Below are 20079 nucleotides of genomic sequence, written 5' to 3' on the forward strand. Positions count from 1 at the left end.
ACCCTGGAGAAGACTGTAGACAGTCTGCCCCCTGAACACCATGGTCCAGTCCTCCCCTGACCGAAGGCTCAGAAGATGCAGCTTAGGCCCCCTCCCTGCAGGTAAGAGCCGCAGAGCTCCTGGAACAGACCAGCAAGGGCCCGGGGTCTGCAGATGCCGCTCTGCCCCGCAGAGAGAACTGCTGTGCAGGGAGTTGCCCGGTGGCCCCGCCTCCTCCCCACCCATCCGGTCAGTCCTCGTGATTCCAGTCAGTCAAGGCCCAGAGGCAGGACAGCCCGGATTGGCGGGTAAGGACCGTAGCTCCTGCACAGAGACCCACGTCTCACAGAAATCAGAACCTTGATTCCCGAATCCTGTGGCTGGGTGACGCCTGCTGCATTTTGCAAAGGAGAAAGCGAGGTGCGCCAGGGTGCGGTGAGCTGCCCGACGCGGCCCCAAGGACGGGGGCTGGAGCTGGGCTTCTGACCTCACCCAATGGCTCCGGGGCATGCGTGTCCTGCACACCTGGCACCGCCCCTCCCGCTGCCATGTGCAGGTGTCTCTGCACCTGCCTGCACGCGTGACCACAGAAGCCCCCCGAAGGCCGATGTGGAGGCCACAGACTTGAGTGAGCAGGTGAATCCACAAACAAGGGATCTGAGACAATGGGGGCGGACCCCCCATTTCCCTCAGGCCATCGTGACTGCTCGCGGCCAGCAGAGGGCCCTGCCCGGCACCCTTGCACACACGTTCCGCTCCGGCACACACTCGGACCCGACCCCCTCTCCTGACTGGGGTGGACGCAGCTCCCCAAAGGACCCCCTCCACCCCAGAGCACCCTGGGGATGGCGGGCCACCAGAGGCCACTGCTGCCCGCTTCCCGCCTTACCTCCTTCCCGGCAGGCTGCCCTCGGTTTGGCTGTTTCCCCCGACTTGCTGCATCTTGGACCTCTCGATATGTTCCACGTAGGTCTGGATCATCTGTGACCGGACAGATGAGGCCATGTGGGTCAGGCCTGCTGACCCAGGTGTCTGCCCTCCAGCCCGCGGTGCTCTGATAGCAGCAGAGACATGTTCGTGCAGACTGAGCAGGGCAGAGCTCCTTGGCTGGGCAGCAGAAGCCAGAAAGAAAAGGCCAGGAAGGCCAGCCAGGCCAGCGCCACGCACAGCACCGCTGCGGGGTGAGGCCACGTCCATGCGCGCAGAACAGGGCCGGGCACTGACCTCCGTGTGTCGCTGGTGCAGGGCGTTGTACTCCTTCTTCATCTCGGACTCACGCTCCTCCAAGCGGGAAACTGGAAGACACGGCCACTGCCTGTCAACACCACAACCCACCCCCCACACCTCCGCACCTGCCCTTGGGCCGTCTGTGCCAGGACAGACTGAAGCCTGGGGCAGACCACAGTGGCCCGTCAGCCCGGATGGGGATGGCCAGCAGAGACCCCGGGGCCACGAGAAGACAGATCCTGAGGGTCTGGCTGGCATGTGGTTGCGTGCTGCGTTAGTGGAAGATGTTCGGTTCTGCCGAGGGAACCAGGATGATCCAGCCCACCCGGGGCTGCTACCTGGGCCCGAGTGGCAATAGCTCCCGAGATGCAGGGAGCTCGCTGTGGTCCGGTGGAGACAAGATGTGAGAAAGGGGCTCATAGAAAGGGGCAGTTCCTGTGTGAGCAGCCTCTGTGATGTGGGAAAGAGCCCAGGACCATCTGCCACGTGGCACAGAACAAGCAAGCATCCTTGACATGTACCAAGGCCTGCAGACCAAGCCGTGGCCATGGCATACAGGCCAGCAGGGGTGACGCCCGGGAGCCCCCGCAGGCCCTGCATGTGCTCCACCCGCAATGGGTGGGTCACCTGACTGGTCAGCGGGCCGTCGGGCCTCCTGTTCCCTGCCTCCCATCACCGGGTGAATGTACCAGCCTCGGACGCCTTCCGTCCTTGGGCCCTTGTTCGAACTTCAACTGTGTCCCCATGGCCCCAGCAAGTGCAGAGTGAGGCAGGACCTATGACTGTCAAGGGACTCACAGGTGTGGTCCCGCCGGGCTCACCCGCCTCCCACCCACCCTTCCTCCTGAGATCTAACAGGTGACACCAGTCCACATCTGGCTTTGGTCCAGATGCTCTCCTGTTCTGCAGTGTCTGCAGGGGTCGTGCTCCCCCACCCCACAGCAGGGGCCTCCAAGTCGGCATCTCTGTGCAGCTCTCTGGGGGCCACACTCTCGGGAGCAGCGAAGGCGTCGCAGGAAGTGGGGGTCTGAGGCTCACGAGGCTCATGGAGCGAGCTGATGGCCGGTGCAGGCTGACTGCAGGGCGTTGCCTGTACCCCAGGGGTGGACTGACCCCCCCAGCCTCTGCTCCTGCCTTGGGAGGGGCAGCCCGTGTGTGCAGCAGGCCCTTCCTCCTGGCCTTCTCTGCTGGGCAGGTGTGCAGGCCGCCACCTGGCCGCAGGAGCCACACATTTGCTCTCCCCTCCTCCGGCTCTCGGTCTTGCTGCCACGGAATGAAGAACTTCAGCCAATAATTCGGAGTTTATATTGTTTTCCTTCTAAGAAGAGCCAGAAAGGTTTCATATCTGCATAGTACTCTAAGGCTCTGTGTGATCACAGAAAGCATTTCCCTCCATATGCCTAAAATGGGCCGTTTGGTTTGCTTTCATTTTGCAAACACCAGAGTGTCTGTAGGCGTACAGGGGCTGCTGGGCCCGTGGCTGTCTGGGAGTCTCTGACCCAGCCGTGGGGCGCTGGCCTTAGCCATGGGCCCTCGAGTCTTGGTCTGGGAGAGGGACAGACCTGGCACATCAGATCCTCTTCCCCCAGGTGAAGAGATGAAGGGACCCGCCATCTGGGGTCACCAGGGAAAGCAGCACATTAGCTCCTGTCATGGAAACTTCCACTGAGAGTCCACGGAAACTTTGGCCACAAAATTTAAACAAGACTCGTGAAAATGGAATTAATAGTTCTTAGAATCAACATCACCCGAATCACTTTCCTTGCCTCTCCTTGTGAGGGACAGAGTGCTCCTGCGGGCCCCGCCAGCTACGTGCCCCTGCCCCGAAGCGCCACCACGGTGGGCAGCGAACGAACTGTCCAGAAGCGGCGTCCCCACCGGTGGCGGACAGACAGGAGCCGCGCCACCACGGGGGTCTCTACGGAGGGCCTGGCGCGGTGCAGCCCAGGCTTCAGCTCTCACGGAAAATGCGCTGTCATCAAAGGGGCCTTATTTATTTATGTATTTCCACCCGGGATCGGAGGCCGGCTACAGACACACCTGGCAGGGCACAGGCATAAACGCGTGGTTGAGGGAATCCTGGTGAAAACACGGCTGCTGGCTTCTCTCTCTCTTCCTCCCCCACCCCTCCCGAGCCGGGACCAGGCAGGGAACGACATGGTCCGATGCGGCCCCCTCCACCTGCTTACTCTGGTCCGCGTAGTTCTTGGCCTTCAGCTCTAGCTGGCGTGTCTGGAACTCGTAGTGCTCCACCTGGGTCTGCAGCTCCTTCTTCTCCTGCTCCAGGGCATCTTCAAACTCAATGAACTTCTGTGCACGGGAGGAGAGAGAGCGGGCGTCACCAAGGTGGGACGCCAGGTGATGGCAGCGCGTCATGAAAGGGTCGCGGGCTTCCAGGACCCATGGTCATGGGCTCCTGGCGTCACACCACCTGCCACCCTCAGCACCAAACCCTGACATGCCCCATCCAGAAGCAGGGGCCAGATGAGTTTCCCGAGAGTTAGTAACTCTAGAACCTTCTAGCCAGCTACCCAGAGATTAAGGCTCATGCTCCATTTAATGATCTACGGTTGCCTTCTTGAAAGCCTTGATAATTTTTGAAGGAGGGACCCCGCATTTTCCTCCCCTCAGCAGGCCCCACATAGCAGGTCACTGGTCCTTTCCCGACACAGTAACATCAGTCTCCCGGACACTGAACGGCGTGAGGTCACAGCCACTCTGCTCCTCATCTGTACAGTCAGTTCCTGCTCAGCTCTGGAAGCTGCCGCTACTGGAAGGACCCACAATGGGGCTGGGTCTTTGGAATCCTTCCCTCACCCAGTAAGTGTCTGAGCAAAATTATCATCAAACCAAGTGAAAGGAAAGCACTTTGCAAAAAAGCAACAACAACAAAAAGACGACTCCGGAGAGATCCTGGGAGGGCTCCTGGCTTCGCACTGGAAGCCAGGTGTGGATGCGGAGGGGAGGAATGGGCTGGCCCAGGGCCACCGGGGTGGGAGTGGGGTCCTCGCACAGATGCTGGCACTCAGGGTGAGCTGCTGGCACCTCGGTTTTGTGGGGTGGAGAGCTGGAGGGGGCGGGGCGTGGGGGAGCCCGCACCAGGCGCCTCCCCGCTGTAGCCAAGGGAAGTATGGCCACCCCATGGCCAGGAAGGCCCACACAGACAGCGCAGCTGTGCACGGAGCACGGGCACGCGGTTCTCACTCACGCGGACACAACCAGTGTCCCAAGCAGCAGCAACAGTTCTTAACTGACTGACACGGGTAGGCTTTCATTTGGGGAATCTCTGCTCCTGTTACTTAAAAGAAGCAGACGATGGGCAGCCTGTGCATCTGGGAGCACCAGGTGAGAGTCTGAAGTACAAGGGAGAATGTTTTTGAAAAACCGTAACTGTACCATCCAGAGTCGGTTAAAATGGGGTGATCTCCTTCCAGATGTGCATGCGTGTGTGCACATGTCTGTGTGTGTGCATGCACAGCACACATGCGTGATCTCTCGTACACACATTTGGGACCCGTTATTTCCAGGAGCCTAAACGGGAGTGTCTCTCTACCTCAAGAAACATACTCTCCCCGTCCACTGTCGGCAGGGTGCAGAGCAGAGCTCATTCCAGCAATTTCCTCCTGTGGGGCTTCCAACCTGCTCCAACACGTCCATTATCGGGGTCACAGCCTGCGGAAATGCCTGATGGCTTCCTGTGACAGGAGCCACAGCCCCGGGCCCGTGCACGGCCAACAGCCCCTCCAGGGGGGCCTCCCAGCTCACTCCTTCAGACTGGGGCAGGACGGGCCACCCGACGGGTGGAACCCGGACAAACGTAACTGTCCTGAGTGTCAAGTCGCCAGTGACTTCAATATGTACTGGTCCCCAACAGCTCACTACGTTCTTGTCAAACACCCTGCCTGCCACCAAGTCCCTGCTGTTCCTGGTGATCTGTGAGGACCTCCGCTGCTCCCGTCTCACGCGCAGCAGGGCCCCCCTGGACGCAGATGCGGGTGTACTGCACGAGTGTGCTTTGTCCTTTCCCCTTTCCTCGCGGCTCTGAACTGCTACCTTCCTCACCGGCTCGACCCTAACATAGACTTCGGTCTCTCCGTGAGCCAGGCCACAGGTTTCTCTGAATGTGGACTGTTCCATTAACCCTTAACTTCGGACGCGTAGTCAAGCTTTCAAGTCCCATTTTCCGCATTTTCTTGGTTATTCCCATCTGCTTTTCCTTCCAGATTAACTTGCGAGCCCTCCGGGGTCACTCATGTGTTTATTTTTGCATAAGCACTTTGCCCAGAAGCACAGGCTCTTGGGCCTCAGGCAAGGGCGCCACCTGCAGGCTGCGCCCCTGTGGTGTCACACAAAGAGAGTCATTTTAGGGACAGCGTCCTGTCCTGTCTGCGTTTTCTCCCGCATCACCTGCACTTAAGATGTGGAAATCAGCTGAGAGATTTCCGAATTACAGACGGTGTCAGAAAGCCCACTTCCAGATTCTTACGAAGGCCAAGACAGACTTCTTTAAATCTATCCTGGTAGCCGATCATTAAATCCAACCTCGGTGACAGGGCCAGAATGCTTTGTCATGCCCCCAAACCACTGACGTGCCTAGATTCCCAATGAAGCAAGCCCCAAACCAGGTCACAGGCACAAATCCTCTGACCTTGATATTTCAAGGCTTTCCACATTAGGAAATACGGAGACATCACCCAAGAGAGAAAGCAGCTACGTGAAGCTGCATACGTGGGCATCCACAAGGCCAAAGACAGGGGAACAGCAGGTGGCAGGGAGACAGAGCCCACAGCAGGTCAACGTTCATGGTTCTCAGGACACATAGGACCCCAGTGCCAAAGGGATGGCCGGATGGGGCAGGGATGGCTCAGTCCTTCAGAACCGGTCCCCTTCCATCCTCTCAGCACCCCTGTGCAAAGGGGCATGGGTGCTCCGGTGGGAGCAGCTCCCCAGGTAAACAGAGAGCCCCAAGAAACCCACAAGTGACTCAAGGACCCCGGCCCTGGACCTGCGCGGCTCCCAGAGGCGCCTGAGCGAGGTGAGACCACTGGCTTCTGGACCACAGCGAGTGCAGCAGGGAGCCTCCGTCCCCGGTCTCCCAGACACGGGCATCCTACCGGACAGAACTGATCGGGGCGAGCCTCAAGGCCCCCGAGTCTGTGAAAACGTCACTGACAAAACGTGGCATTCTACACCTTCCAAGAAATCCTTCTTTCTCTCGTGAAGAAATAATTTCAATGTCATTCCAGTGTTTCCAGTTTAAAAAAACCCATAAGCCGGCCATTTAACTGAGATGAAAGAGGCAAGGCAAACTTCATTGACTGCTACAGGGAGTAAGTACCGGGAAGGAGCAGGGCCCACCCAAGACCGCGCAGATGCTATGTCTTTGTTTCTCAGGAGGGTGTGCTCAGGGCCGGCCTTGGGAAGAGGTACAGGTTCTCTCGGAAACCAAACCCGCTCCGACTGGCGGTTAGTTCAGGAGCAAAGAGGGCGGGCGGGAGAGCCCAGCTCCCCTCCCCACACAGGGGACCGCCCGGGTCACCGTGAGCCACAAAATGCAGTGGATGACTTCAGAAAGGCAGAGGGTGTTTTTATCTGCACATCGTTTACTTTTTTTTTTTTTTTAAAGATTTTATTTATTTATTTGAGAGAGAGACAGTGAGAGAGAGCATGAGAGGCGAGAAGGTCAGAGGGAGAAGCAGACTCCCCATGGAGCTGGGAGCCCGATGCGGGACTCGATCCTGGGACTCCGGGACTGTGACCTGAGCCGAAAGCAGTTGCTTAACCAACTGAGCCACCCAGGCGCCCTGGTTTACTTTAGATTGGGGAGAATTAAGGCTTTTCAGTGGTGGGGACAAGGGTGGTGGGAGGAGACTAAGTCAAGTCTATAAAGAAAGTCTTCCCAAAATTTGTCAAATAGGATCTCACTGTAAGAAAACAGGACTGGGACTGGGAAGAACAAAAATCGGGCTGGGAGCATCTGGGTCGAGTGGGCCCGCAGGGTACTGGCTCACACAGAAGTCTCCTGCATCGGAAACCCCCGCCACACACGGCAGCGTCTCCATTTGCGGTCTCCAGAAGGCACACCTGCAGGAACGCAAGAGCTCGGCACACGTGCTCACGTGCTTGCTGTTCGTACTCCGGGTTTGAACTTGGAGTTATCGTCTGTCCGCCCAGGTCGACTCAGCACATCACGCGGCACACGGTAACCCACAGATGTTTACACTCACTCTTACGACCAATCTTTGGAGCGGCCCGAAGGGCAAGGACTAGCTCTCCTCCAACGAAGGGAAACGTGTCTCAGCCTCTGGATACGAAACACCTAATTCTCATGTCTAAATAACAGTACACACATGGGTCCCTTTCTCGATGTATTTCTAAATACTCTTCCGGCTCCCAATGAACGGCACTGGTTTAATTCACATGGATTTCCAAGGGTTGGCAAGACAGACACAAGAGTATCTGTGTGTCTGTGTCTCTCGAAAAAAAATGTCACGGATATGTTTACACACTAAGAATTAATATACGTTTTATATGTTAAGCTACAGGCCGTATAAAACACAGGCATAGGACACATAAACACATGATGAGGTTGGTAACACAGGACAGGAGGGAAGGAAGTAGGGAAGACTCAGAGCCCACAGGCCGCAGCCCAGGACCCGTGCTCTCTGGAGCGTCCTCTGCAGCGAGCCCCGGCTCCTTTAGCTCGTCCACGTGGCTTCTGCTTGGTTTAACAGCACCAGGTCCAGGGCGCTGGCCTTGGCCTTTCCATAGACACGGGGTCTTGCTGGCCGGAAATGAACACTGCAGATGCGACACGGACCCCGGGCCACGGGTGTAAGCAAGCACCTACGGGCTTCCACAGGGTGAGAAGCAGGTGTGGGGAGGCCAGAGGAGAAGAGCCCACGAAAGGACACGGCACCCAGAGAGCTGGCCAAGTGTCTGGGGGTGGGGGGAGCACAGAGACTCTCGTGGGAGGCGTCACTTCACACCGTCGCTGAGGACAGAGTCGAAATGTGCCAACTTTTGCCACTCAAACCCCATGGCGTGAGGTGCGGTCCCCTGGGAAAAGGACCCATCCCCCGCTTAACCTGGCCTTCCCCAACTCCCCTGTGCATGACAGGGGATGAGTACGTGGGCGCCGAGAGCTCACTGCCCTGGGGTGAGACTCTCCCACCCTGGTGACTCAGTGCTTGCTTGGGACTGGCTGGTCCTATAGCCGGCCACCCGCTGCTCTGGACCTCTCCTAGCTTTCTCTTTCTGGGAACCCCCATGCACAGCCGCACCAGAGCCGGGCTGGGAGAAGCACACCTCCCGCTCCACCCACAGGAGAGGGACAGAGGCCACACGAGCACAGGGCTCAGTGCTTCGGGGAGGGATAAGCACGACACTTGCTATGACCCGTAAGAATCTCAACATCAGGGCGCCTGGCTGGCTCAGTTGGTTTAGTGGCTGCCTTCGGCTCACGTCATGATCCCAGGGTCTTGGGATTAAGTCCCACATTGGGCTCCTTGTTCAGCAGGGAGCCTGCTTCTCCCTCTGCCTCTGCCTGCTGCTCCCCTGCTTGTGCTCTCTCAAATAAATAAAATCTTTAACAACAACAACAACAAGGAGAATCTCCATGTCATCGTGCTGACTGAAAGAAGCCAGCCAGAGAAAGAGAAAACACCTGCACGATTCTATTTACAGTTCTGGAGAATGCGCAGAACTCCATGGCCTCGGAGAGCAGACCAATGGGGGCGGGGGAGCACAGAGAGCACACCGAGGGGCAGGGGACACTTCAGGGATGGCGGCCACTAGGGCGGGTCTCTGGGTGTAGACATGTTGAGATTCACCAAACTGCCCAAACTTGTACAGCTCAGTGCGTTCACCTCAGTAAATTTGCTAGAAAGAAGGAAAAGCCGATAAGAAGATGCAGCCCAGGTCAAAGATCTCGCCGTGGGCTGTGACACCAGCCTTTCTAGGCCCTGGGGACTTCTCACCACATCCTCCACAGCCTTTCGAGAATTTCGTCACCTCCCCGTTCTGTCCTGAACAGCTGGCACTCCCGTTTTGTCGCTGTTTGTCTCACGCTATCTTCTCCCCTCTGGTCTCCTGTATCCAAACCTACTGCTTTGGGAGCTCTCCTCTTTCTGGAAGGTGCTCACGGAATAGCATCGCCCTCTGTTGCCTGCTGCCCGCCCCGGGAAGCTGACGGCGCCTGCCCTAGTCTTAAGTTTCAATTCAGGAAAATGGTGTAAAATAAGAACTCGCTTCCTTGGCTGCATGAGCCAGATGTGAAGTGTCAGTGGCCCGAGGCGGTCATCAGCTACTAAACCAGAGAGCACAAACTAGAAGTTTCCATCCTCACAGAAGGTTGTGTTGAACAGACCACTGCTCTACGGACTCACGCACAGAGCCTGTGCCCTTCGGGAGCCGAACAGACATCTGGGTGTGACGTACACAGAGGCAGAGGAAAGCCACCTCCCTCCTCATCTGCACGGGCCCAGGTGGCCAGCCCTGCTTTGAGGTGTGCTGTCAGGGGGACAAGAACCAGCCTGGGGGCGGAACGTGCTAGAAGGGCAGTGCCCCCCGATCAGCCAGGAGGCAGCTGGAGGAGGCTGGGGTGCGAGGCACAGGGACCCATCCCTCTAGCCGGGCCCGAACGCATCCAAGCACCCGGCACCCAGTACCCAGATGCACTCCACCCTGTCCTCGGGCCAGACTCCGGGAGGCAAGGGTGCCCAGGAACTGGAACCGCAAGTGGGGGGATGGCGGGACAAGAGCAGTGGCGCACGGAGCAGGCCCCAGAGGAAGGTGGGCCTGGCAGGGTTCAGGCACGATGGGAGCCTCACCCTCCATCTCCCCAGGGCAGCCCGGCCCCACCTGTCAGGCACACCCCACGCCCCACCTCATCGGCACAGGGATGTCTAGCAGCATCTCTGCCAGCACCTCCCCGCTGGGCGCCTGCCCCCAGACCCAGTCCCCAAAGCCTGCCACTGAGCCTGCACCCAGACTGCCCTGGCAAATGAGGACACGGGGGAGCGGGAGATGGGATGCCCCTTGGCAAAAGTTCCCTCTGGCTGAGGAAGCATTGGGACAGGGAGAGCAGCTAGGAGGCCAGTGCGACGGTGCCGACTGGAACTGGGTTGGTGCCAAAGGAGGCGAGAAAGGAATGTGAATCCAGAACTCAGGTGGAAAGAACGGTGGGGACTTGGTGAGTGGTGGACCATGGGAGCTGATGTCCTGACTCCTCCTAGATCACAGGAATCATGTGCCCGGAAAGGCACGCTGGCCCAGCTGCTGGCGGTGCCCCGGTTATCTGCTGCTCACAGGCCGCCCTGCAGAGAGGGACCCCGTCCTGCACACTGCAAGGGTTTCAGACACTCAGGGGCACCATCGCTCCAGGGGACTTCCTGCCAAACTAAGGGCCGTCCTGCGAAATAAGCAGCCCATGATGTCACCATCATTCAGGTCCCACAAAAAGCAGAAAGCGAGGACCCAGTCTGCAAGAGATGGGCCTCAGCAGGACCCCGGGGATCATGGCAGAGTGAGAGGGAGGGATGGAGAGCAATGCAGAAAAATGTTCCCATTTGGGAGTCTGGGAGCAGGGCGTTATTTCGGCAACTTCTAGAAATGATTCTAGAACAGGAAGTTTTAGAAAACTTAAAAATAAAAAACCCAAGGTCGCCTGAGTGGCTCCATCATTAAGCGTCTGCCTTCAGCTCAGGTCATGATCCCAGGGTCTTGGGATCCAGCCCCACAATGGGCTCCCAGCTCAGCGGGACGCCTGCTTCTCCCTCTCCCACTCTCCCTGCTTGTGTTCCCTCTCTCACTGTCTCTCTCCCTGTCAAATAAATAAAATCTTAAATAAATAAATAAATAAAGAAAGAAAGAAAGAAAGAAAGATAAAAACAAAAAACCCAGTGGGACACGTGGCTGGCTCAGGAGGGGTGTGCAACTCTTGGTCTCAGGGTCATGAGTTTGACCCCCATGTTGGAGATACAGCTTATTTAAAAAAACAAAAACAAAAACAACTTTTTTTTTTAATTTAAAAAACACCACGGGGCACCTCGGTGGTGCAGCTGGTTAAGCATCCAACTCTTGGTTTTGGCTCAGGTCATGGTCTCAGGGTCCTGGAACACAGCCCCCAGCTGGGCTCCACACTCAAGACACAGTCTGCTTGAGAGTCCCTCTCCCTCTCCCTCAGATCCTTCTCTTTCTCTCAAAACATAAAATCTTTTTTTTTTTTTTTAAAGATTTTATTTATTTATTTGACAGAGAGAAATTACAAGTACACTGAGAGGCAGGCAGAGAGAGAGAGAAGGAAGCAGGCTCCCCGCCGAGCAGAGAGCCCGACGCGGGACTCGATCCCAGGACCCTGAGATCATGACCTGAGCCGAAGGCAGCGGCTTAACCCACTGAGCCACCCAGGCGCATAAAATCTTAAAAAAATAAATAAATAAAATAGGGATGACCAGGTGGCTCAGTGGATTAAGCCTCTGCCTCCAGCTCAGGTCATGACCTCAGGGTCCTGGGATTGAGCCCCGCATCAGGCTCCCTTTTCGGCAGGGAGCCTGGCTTCCCCCTCTCCCTCTATGCCCCACTTGTGCTTTCTCTCTCACTCTCAAATGAATACTTAAAAAGAAATGGGAATAATAAAATAAAAAACCCCACAAGATCCAGACAGTAACTGTAATTTAGAAGACTGCGTTTGGGAAGAACTAACTTATAGCAGTCTTTGGTCACTGTTTCCTAGCTGTGGCCAGCAGGCTCAGAAAGTTTCTGCCCGGTGGGGGGAAAGGCAGGGTCTGGGGCTGTGTGCCCTCCCCCACATGTCTGCTCTGGCTCGGAAGCACCTCTCTTTACCTCCACCTTTTTTTTTTTTTTTTTAAAGATTATTTATTTATTTGACAAAGGGAGAGAGACAGAAAGAGCAGGAACATACACAGGGCGAGTGGAAGAGGGAGAAGCAGGCTTCCCGCTGAGCAGGGAGCCCGATGCGGGGCTCGATCCTGGGACCCTGGGATCATGACCTGAGCCAAAGGCAGAGGCTTTAACCCACTGAGCCACCCAGGGGCCCCTCTTTGTTTCCATTTTTAAGGGAGATGTGGATGTTCTCCTGGAGACTTGGCGCAGATACCATGGCTGACCTTTAAAGATGATTGGTAAAGGCAGCACCGGCCGCTTAGCCTTAATGGCCTTGTCTAAAAGGAAAAAAAATTTTGAAAACTGCTTTTAATATTACAACGTGTCAAGAAGAGAAATCCCAGGACTTGTGCTAGCAGCGGTGAATCTGCTGCCGTAATGCGGGAAACCGGAAGAAAACCTCTGCTTCGGGGTATCCATTCCCTGATGGGAAAAGGCAGACCGGCCGTTTCTACAGAGGAGCATTAGGGCTTTTCCTCCAGCTTAACCTTATCCGAAAGTTCTCCCTCGAACTAAATTACTTTTATGTAGGGGTGCCTGGGTGGCTCAGGGGGTTAAAGCCTCTGCCTTCGGCTCAGGTCATGATCCCAGGGTCCTGGGATCGAGTTCCGCATCGGGCTCTCTGCTCAGCGGGGAGCCTGCTTCCTCCTCTCTCTCTGCCTGCCTCTCTGCCTACTTGTGATCTGTCTGTCAGATAAATAAATAAAATCTTTAAAAACAGTAATAATAAATTACTTTTATGTAACCAGAAGCAAACAGTCTGGGGTAAGACTGCTCCCACTGGGCACCTTCCTTACGTAGTAACATGCTGAGGCCCCGTACACTGCACTGTCCTGTAGAAGTCTGGGCTATCACTAGTAGTTTCTTTTGGGCTGGTATGAGTCTGATGCAACGATGGCTGCCGAACTCATACCTTGTCTCTCAAACACGATTCTTCCTCCTACGTGCTATGTGCCTGACTGTCTGCAAGGAAGAAGGCTCTTTGCCACCTGGGGAGCCCTCCGCCTATTTCTCCCACAGGGTCACACTGGGTGGGCATCTCCTCGCTCTGGTCCTCCCACTCTACTGCCTACTGCCGACCTTTCCCGATGGTCAGAAATCAGATAAGAGTCAGCATTTTTAAGGTCTGTGTAGAAATTTTCGAAGGCAGCTCTGCAGGCAGGCCAGCAGGACTCATCATGTCAGCTACAAGGGCAAAGCCCACACAGCTAGAGACCGAGACGCCGGCGCTTGCCACCTACAAGTCCATCCAGGGGCTCTCCCCGGCCCAATTAAGCCTGTCTCTCCACAGTTCTTCAGGAAAACAACAGCCAGCGACGGGACTTGGCCCTTGCTATGACAGCAGCTTCACTGCTGGCAACCCTCTTGCTCTATGGAGGTGGCCACTGCAACCAGAGAAGGGCAGACCGGTCCACGGTGCAGCTCCCGAGGGCAGGGCTGGTGCTCAAGCCTGCGTCTGTGGCCTCGGCCCCGCTCCCGGGAACCCACTCTCCAGCTACCACGGCTCCCGTCTAATGAGCCACCCCAGACCCAGACCTCACTCGCCATCTCTTGTGGCTGCCATCATGGGCAGTAAGTGCGGGACAGGGGTTTGTGCTCTGCTCAAGCCTCTTTCAACCAAACCTGCAGGCTGCGCCTGCTTGTAAGGCTGCGGGCGGCTTGGGTTAGCCGGCTCCAGTGAGGCCTTCTGGACCAGAGCGGCCAGGCACGCCGCAGCTACTCTGCACCAAGAGCCCTGGCCTGGGGCGTTCCAGCTTCTGTGTTATCAGACACACGTCTGTGCTCTCAATTCCCTGCCTCGAAAAAGAAGTGGGCTTTTCCACAGAACTGGAAATGACTGTCTGTTGGACACAGTGCCAAAATGGTGACAGTATCTGGCCCTCTTCCTCAGCTGTACCATCGCCCGAGGTCTCTGCAAGGCCATCCTGGTAGCCTCTAGCCGCAGCCCTGTGCTGGCTATCCAAGCATCTGCTTGCTTCCTGGCTCTCTGCTCAGCAAGCTTGGTGCAGCTCCTCCTCGCACCCGGGCAAGGCTGGGTCTCGGCCTCAAAGACCGTGCCCTGCCAACCACACATACACCCTCTGGCTCTGAGTCCGGGGGAGTGCGAGCGGGAGGCCAGAAGCAGCACAGTCACTCACAGCTGAACTTGAGCTGCGCGGGGCAGAGCAGAGGCCTCACACATGCTGAGCTCATCTCTGGGCTAGATGGTTAAGACGCACAGCCTTAAGGCTGTCCATCCTGACTGCCACCTTCAGTGTCTTCTCATCAACGATGCTGACCACAGAGGTTTGAAAGAAGAAAACAAACTTACTCAAAACATCATCAGTTAGATATTACGTGGCTGCGGAGAGGAGTCAGAGAAGTGGAGGGCACTGCCCAGTACCGGGGAGGCAGCCCCAGCCTTGCCCATGGCCGGGCAAGGGGAATCCCCAGCAAGCCAGTGTTCTGGGGGTGCAGCTCTCTGATCTCCCACAACAGCATGATACAGAAAAAAGAGCCTGGGCCCGGAGCCAAGGTAGACTGGGTGCGCTATGGCTCTTCCAGGTCATGTGACCCTGGTCCAGCCCCTCCCCACCCCCAACGTCTCAGGTCCACTTCCTTCCCCAGTAAACGCCAAGGCCACTCTGAACCCTACCATCTTATGAGCTCTTACGTCCCCTTAAGTTGAGAACTTTAAACCAGTTCACAGCTTGACACCCCAATCAATAAACAGCCTCTTGACAGACAGATGAGATCCCAAAGCAAAGTAACCACCAGAAGCAGGAATGACGGAAGACATGGAATTTTCATAAATATGCTTTTCACCAAACTGGCACCAAACCACTCTGATTCAAGAAAAAGGCCCGATATGGAAACAATCTTCTATTTCAATACTAAAGTCAAAAATGTGTTAAGCCTAATTAATTGAAAAGAAACGTGGCTCATTTAATAAGAAACTCTGTATTCATAAACTAGAGACTGTCACCTAATGCCTAGAATAACAGAAGGTCAGAGAAGCCTAGAGATCACCCAGGGCAATTGATTCATTTGATGAAAATCAAAATCCGGAGCAGGCAGGTAATGTGGACAAGGTCAGAGGGGCAGAGCAGGGATGGGAGCCCATGTGCCCTGCATCCTTGGTTCTGGCACACACCGGGAGGTTAAGTATTTCATGGTGAAAAGGCAAACTGGTTTCATAAAAGGCATGGTTCTTCGGACTGTTCATGAAGAAGTGATTTCCAGGTTGCAGAGACTTCCTGGAACACCATCAAATATTTCCAAATTCCATTTGTAATTTCTCAGAAGCCACAGCAGAATTTCTCAGCCTTTCCCACGTAAGCTAACAACCTTCCCAACTGAGGGGACGACAAGGCAAAGACATCTCCCCTGGTGCTGGGGCAGCAACCCAATGGTGGCTCTCTCCTTAGGTGTTTACATCTATCACCAAACTCACCCATGTCACATTCCTCGGAAACACTGAACCGGGGACAAGGGAAAGATTTTGTGACCACAGACTGCTTCCAGCTGCAGAACCCTAAGAAGATCACATATCCTTTCTCTAGCTAGATTTAGGGCTGCGGCCACCAAACACAGTAATGGGAGTCTATCTAAGGAAGCTGGTTTGCAAACACACACACACACACACACACACACACACACACACACACACGCGAGAAGAACAGACGTCTGGAATGAGAGGTGGGTATGCGGGAGGAAGGGAGGCCTGGTCGGAGGTTCCCGGCCGCTGAAGCTCCTGTGTCGCCAAAGGCTTGGGTGGGGTGGGAGGGGTGGGGTGGGATGCGAGGCGGCCGAGGGCTCCCTCGCCCGAGCAGCGTGGGGGGACGATCGGGGGCTCCGAGGTGGAGGGGGGGAGGGGGTGTGCCTCCGGGGCCGAAGCAGCGTTGTGGGGAGCAATTGGGGGCTCCGGAGTGGAGCGGGCGCGGGGGGGGGCGCGGCCGAAAGCTCCGGGTGGAGTGGGGGGACGGTCGGGGGCTCGGGGTGGAGCAGGGAGGGGCAGGCCGGGATCTCCGGAGTGGAGCGATGGGGGGGCTCCGGGGCCGGAGCAGCGTTGTGGGGGCGCCGGCTGGGAGCTCCGGGTGCAGTGGGTGGGGAGGTGGCGGTAGGGGGGTCCGGGCCCGGAGCAGCGAGGAACGGTGGGGGGCTCCGAGGCCCCCGGGAGCGGCCGCCGGGGCGGGGCAGGGCGGGGCGGGGCGGGGCGGGGAGGGTCTCCGGGCGGCCGGCCCGGCCCACGCACCTCCTCGGCCTGCTTGCGCAGCGCCTTCTCCCGCTCGTACTGGGTGAGCAGCTGCTCGTTGTCCTCGCGCAGTAGCTCCAGCTCCACCTCGTGCTCCTGGTTCTCGCTGAGCACCGAGTCCAGGTTCTCCAGCACGTTGACCACGAGCGGCATGAGCTCCTTGACCACCTCCTCGTCGTAGCAGTGGATGAGGCGCTCGAACTCGCGGTAGATGGAGCCCGCCAGGCCCGACACCCGCTCCGACATCACCGAGCCGGAGCAGTAGTCGTCCTGGTACACCACCACGCCGCCGCCCTCGTCCATCTGGATCTCCATCATCGCGGCCACCGCCGCCGCCAGCGCGGCCCGCTGTCCGCCGGCGCGCACGCCCGCCCCGGCCGCCCGTAGTCCGCAGGCCGCGGCCCGTCGCCTCCGCCGCCGCCGCCGCCGCAGCAGCCGCTGTCGCCTCAGGGCTCGGGCGCCGCCGCCGCCGCCGCCGCCGCCGCTGCTGCTGATGCTGCCGCCGCCGCTGCTGCTGCTGCTGCCGCCGCCGGCGACGCTGCGCCCGTCAGTCAGCGGCCGGAAGTGCCGCTGCCCGGAAGTCCCGCCCGAGCCCCGCGCCGCCGCGCCGCTAGGGGTCGCGCGGCCCGTGACGTAGCGGTAGGTCGCCCCCGAGACGGAAGGTCGGCCGAGCGGGGCCGCGGGCACTTCCGGTCTGGTGCATCGCCGACGCTACCCGAGGCGCCGGTCACCCTCCGCGGGTTTGCCCAGCTCCCCGGTGACCGCCACGCCGCAGAGGCTGTCGCGGCCGCCCGTCCCGCCCGCACGCCCCCCGGGGAGCCCCGGTGTCCTCGCCCCCCGTGCCACCGGCCGCCGGGGGTTTGGCCGCAGTGGCTGTTGGCGTGTGTCCCGGTGGATGCTAGTGTGCGTCTCGGCAGGCTGCGTATTCGCTCGCTCGCAGCCGCTCCAGGGGCTCTGCAGCCCGGCGGCTCTGGCCGGGTCCGCCCGCCGCCCCGCCCCTCCTTCGCAACTAGGGTCCCCTGGAACTTGCTGGAAGGACGTGGAAGCCCGAAGGCGGAGTTGCTGCGGACGGACTTGCGTTCTTTCCCTGGCATCTGAGGACAACGTCGGCCCACGGCTTAAAAACGCCCGCTGGGGCGCCTGGGTGGCTCAGTGGGTTAAAGCCTCTGCCTTCAGCTCAGGTCATGATCCCAGGGTCTTGGGATCGAGCCCTGCATCGGGCTCTCTGCTCAGTAGGGAGCCTGTTTCCCCCACCTCTCTCTGCCTGCCTCTCTGCATACTTGTGATCTCTCTCTCTCTCTCTGTCAAATAAACTCTTAAAAAAAAAAAATGCCCGCAGCCGGGGCCGCACCGCTAGCGCCTAACGGAAGGCTGCAAGGTCGGGCCATCCTGACCGGTTCGCACGCCCGCAAACGATGCCCTAAATACGGTGACACGAGTGTTTCCCCTGTGACCCGATTCGTTCTGCGGGTGGGTGGGTGCCCGCCCTCTCCATCAGGAGGGACACCGAACTTTCGTCTCCGATTCAGACTGCGTGGATCTGGCCGCTAGCTGGGCGACTCGGACATGCCAAATGTCATTTCCCATCGGTGCCTAGACGTGTTACTGATCTCCTGGGAAATGCCGGAACACGGATAAGCCGATCCATGAAAGGGAGTCGGCCCAGCTCTAGTCAGTAGTAAGCACACAATGCAGGATTACTAGGTTTACTCTCAAAATGAGCAGCCAGGACAGACTTCTGTCGGGTTTTCCCTGGTAAGTTACAAAGAAAGCTTATGAGTGTTTGGGGCTCATGTTTAAGACATGCCTCAGGCCTTTTCTCAGACACATGACCCCTTTGACCCTGAAGTGCCAACTGTAGCCCAGCAGCCCCCACCCTAAGACGCCAACGGACTTCGCCCCCAATGTTATTGCTTTTTATTACTAGCATAATTGGGTACGTTTACTTGAAATTGGCTAAAACAAAAGGACATTTTAACAAGATGATAACACTAATTCCTGAGGCTTACCGAAGGGTGCAGCAGGTGCCCTCAAAACTCAGGCAACCTAAGTTAGAACTTGCTTTAAAAAGAGACTGGTCTGGGGCGTCTGGGTGGTTCAGTGGGTTAAGCCTCTGCCTTCGCCCCAGGTCATGATGTCAGCGTCCTGGGATCCAGCCCCACATAGGGCTTCCTGCTCAGCGGGGAGCCTGCTTCCCCCCCCACCTCTGCCTACTGGTGATCTCTGTCAAATAAATAAAATCTTTTTTTTTTTTTAATGCTGTTATATATTTTTAAAAAGAGACTTGCTTTCAGATTTGTTAGGTAATGGGAAATACAAATTTTCTTCTCACTACAAGACCCTAAAATGTAAGGTGAGAACACAGGTCTCAAAACGTTCCACTTTAGCCCGTCAGCGGATGGAGCACTGGGCTTCCAGGAGAGCACTTGCTGAGATGAGCGTTGGGTAATGTATGGAAATGTGGGATCCTGTACTGGACACCTGACACTAACAGCTCACTGTATGCTAACTGGAATTTAAACAAAAACTTCTCTAAAAATGTCTAATTTAATTTGCTCGAGAGTCATCTAGGTCCCTGTAACATCCCTCTCAGTTCTTCCCACACTGAATTTTTTTTTTAAAGACTTTATTTATTTGACAGACAAAGATCACAAGTAGGCAGAGAGGCAGGCAGAGAGAGAGGAGGAAGCAGGCTCCCCACTGAGCCAAGAGCCTGATACGGGGCTCGATCCCAGAACCCTGGGATCATGACCTGAGCTGAAGGCAGAGGCTTTAACCCACTGAGCCACCCAGGTGCCCCCACACACTGAATTTTGATGGCACTTCGTAGTCGCACATAAAACAGGAATGTCCTGTTCATGATCTCCAAGAATAACAAGGATCAAGGATATCAAGCCAGGAAATGAGCTGGATCACACAGGAGGAATATACCCCCTCACTGGGTTTGGAAAGTAATAAGAACAAGTTACGCTGTTGTAAGACCAGTCCGTTTCTGGAGGAAGCAGAGGACATGAAAGGGCAACCCTTTCACTGCTGTTGCCTCCCTCACTGTAACCGACGTGCAGCTACCTTGTTCTCGGACCTGAGAGGTGGCCATTGCCTAGCCCCTGGAGGCAAACGGGTTGGGACTCTGCAGGCCTGAGCTGGCCTATGGCTGGAGCAGCTCCTGCAAACCCAGCGCGTGATGTTGCCAGTCTCGTCTGGCCCAGGTCCTGAGACAGGCTCTGCACTCAGACATGTTTTCAGGTAACAAATGACGGAGTCAGGTAGTGTAGGTCAGGTGTTTGGGTTTTTTTGTTTTTTTAAATTTATCAGAGAAAGTGTGCACGTGTGAGCAGAGGGAGGGGGGAGAGAATGTCCAGCACACTTCCTGCGGAGCATGGAACCTGACATGGGGCTCGTTCCCAGACCCCAACCAAGATCCTGACCTAAGCCGCGATGAAAAGTTGGAAGCTTAACCAGCCAACTGCCCCTATCAGTTTCTTTCTGATGTGCCGTTCTGGTGTTGGCCTTGGGCCAGCAGGAAGAGCGCTATGCAGCCTGTGGGGCATGTGTGTGTAGAGTGTCTAAGCAGGTAGTCCGAGCGGTTTCATCATCTTAGATCCACATACTGCGTGCAGATTCTGTCTGCTTTTAGGATATACGAAAATACCTAATAAATAAGGAAAAGATCCTCAATCTGTGCTTTCTGAACAGGATTTTAGCCTGCAGGCAAACCAGAAGCTGAGCACCCC

The 20079-nt window shown here is 56.8% G+C and overlaps 1 protein-coding gene across 17 annotated transcripts in view; it reads right to left on the minus strand.

The window, feature by feature from the left end:
• Window positions 1-16757, minus strand: part of MAPK8IP3 (mitogen-activated protein kinase 8 interacting protein 3) — a 45834-nt gene extending 29077 nt beyond the window's left edge. For 15 of the 17 annotated variants that reach the window (XM_032327251.1, XM_032327244.1, XM_032327239.1 and 12 more), the window contains exons 1-4: window positions 16346-16754; window positions 3396-3516; window positions 1204-1274; window positions 869-960 (exon numbers count right to left, since the gene is read on the minus strand). In XM_032327251.1, the coding sequence (XP_032183142.1) occupies window positions 869-960; window positions 1204-1274; window positions 3396-3516; window positions 16346-16663 (602 nt within the window). In that variant the 5' untranslated portion in view covers window positions 16664-16754. Of the gene's footprint in view, window positions 1-868; window positions 961-1203; window positions 1275-3395; window positions 3517-16345 lie in introns of those variants that run through there. The other 2 variants (XM_032327254.1, XM_032327257.1) reach the window with 2 other exon arrangements.
• Window positions 16758-20079: the final 3322 nt, after the last annotated feature.

The sequence above is a fragment of the Mustela erminea genome, chromosome 20 (assembly GCF_009829155.1).
Source record: "Mustela erminea isolate mMusErm1 chromosome 20, mMusErm1.Pri, whole genome shotgun sequence".
Lineage (NCBI taxonomy): Eukaryota > Metazoa > Chordata > Mammalia > Carnivora > Mustelidae > Mustela > Mustela erminea.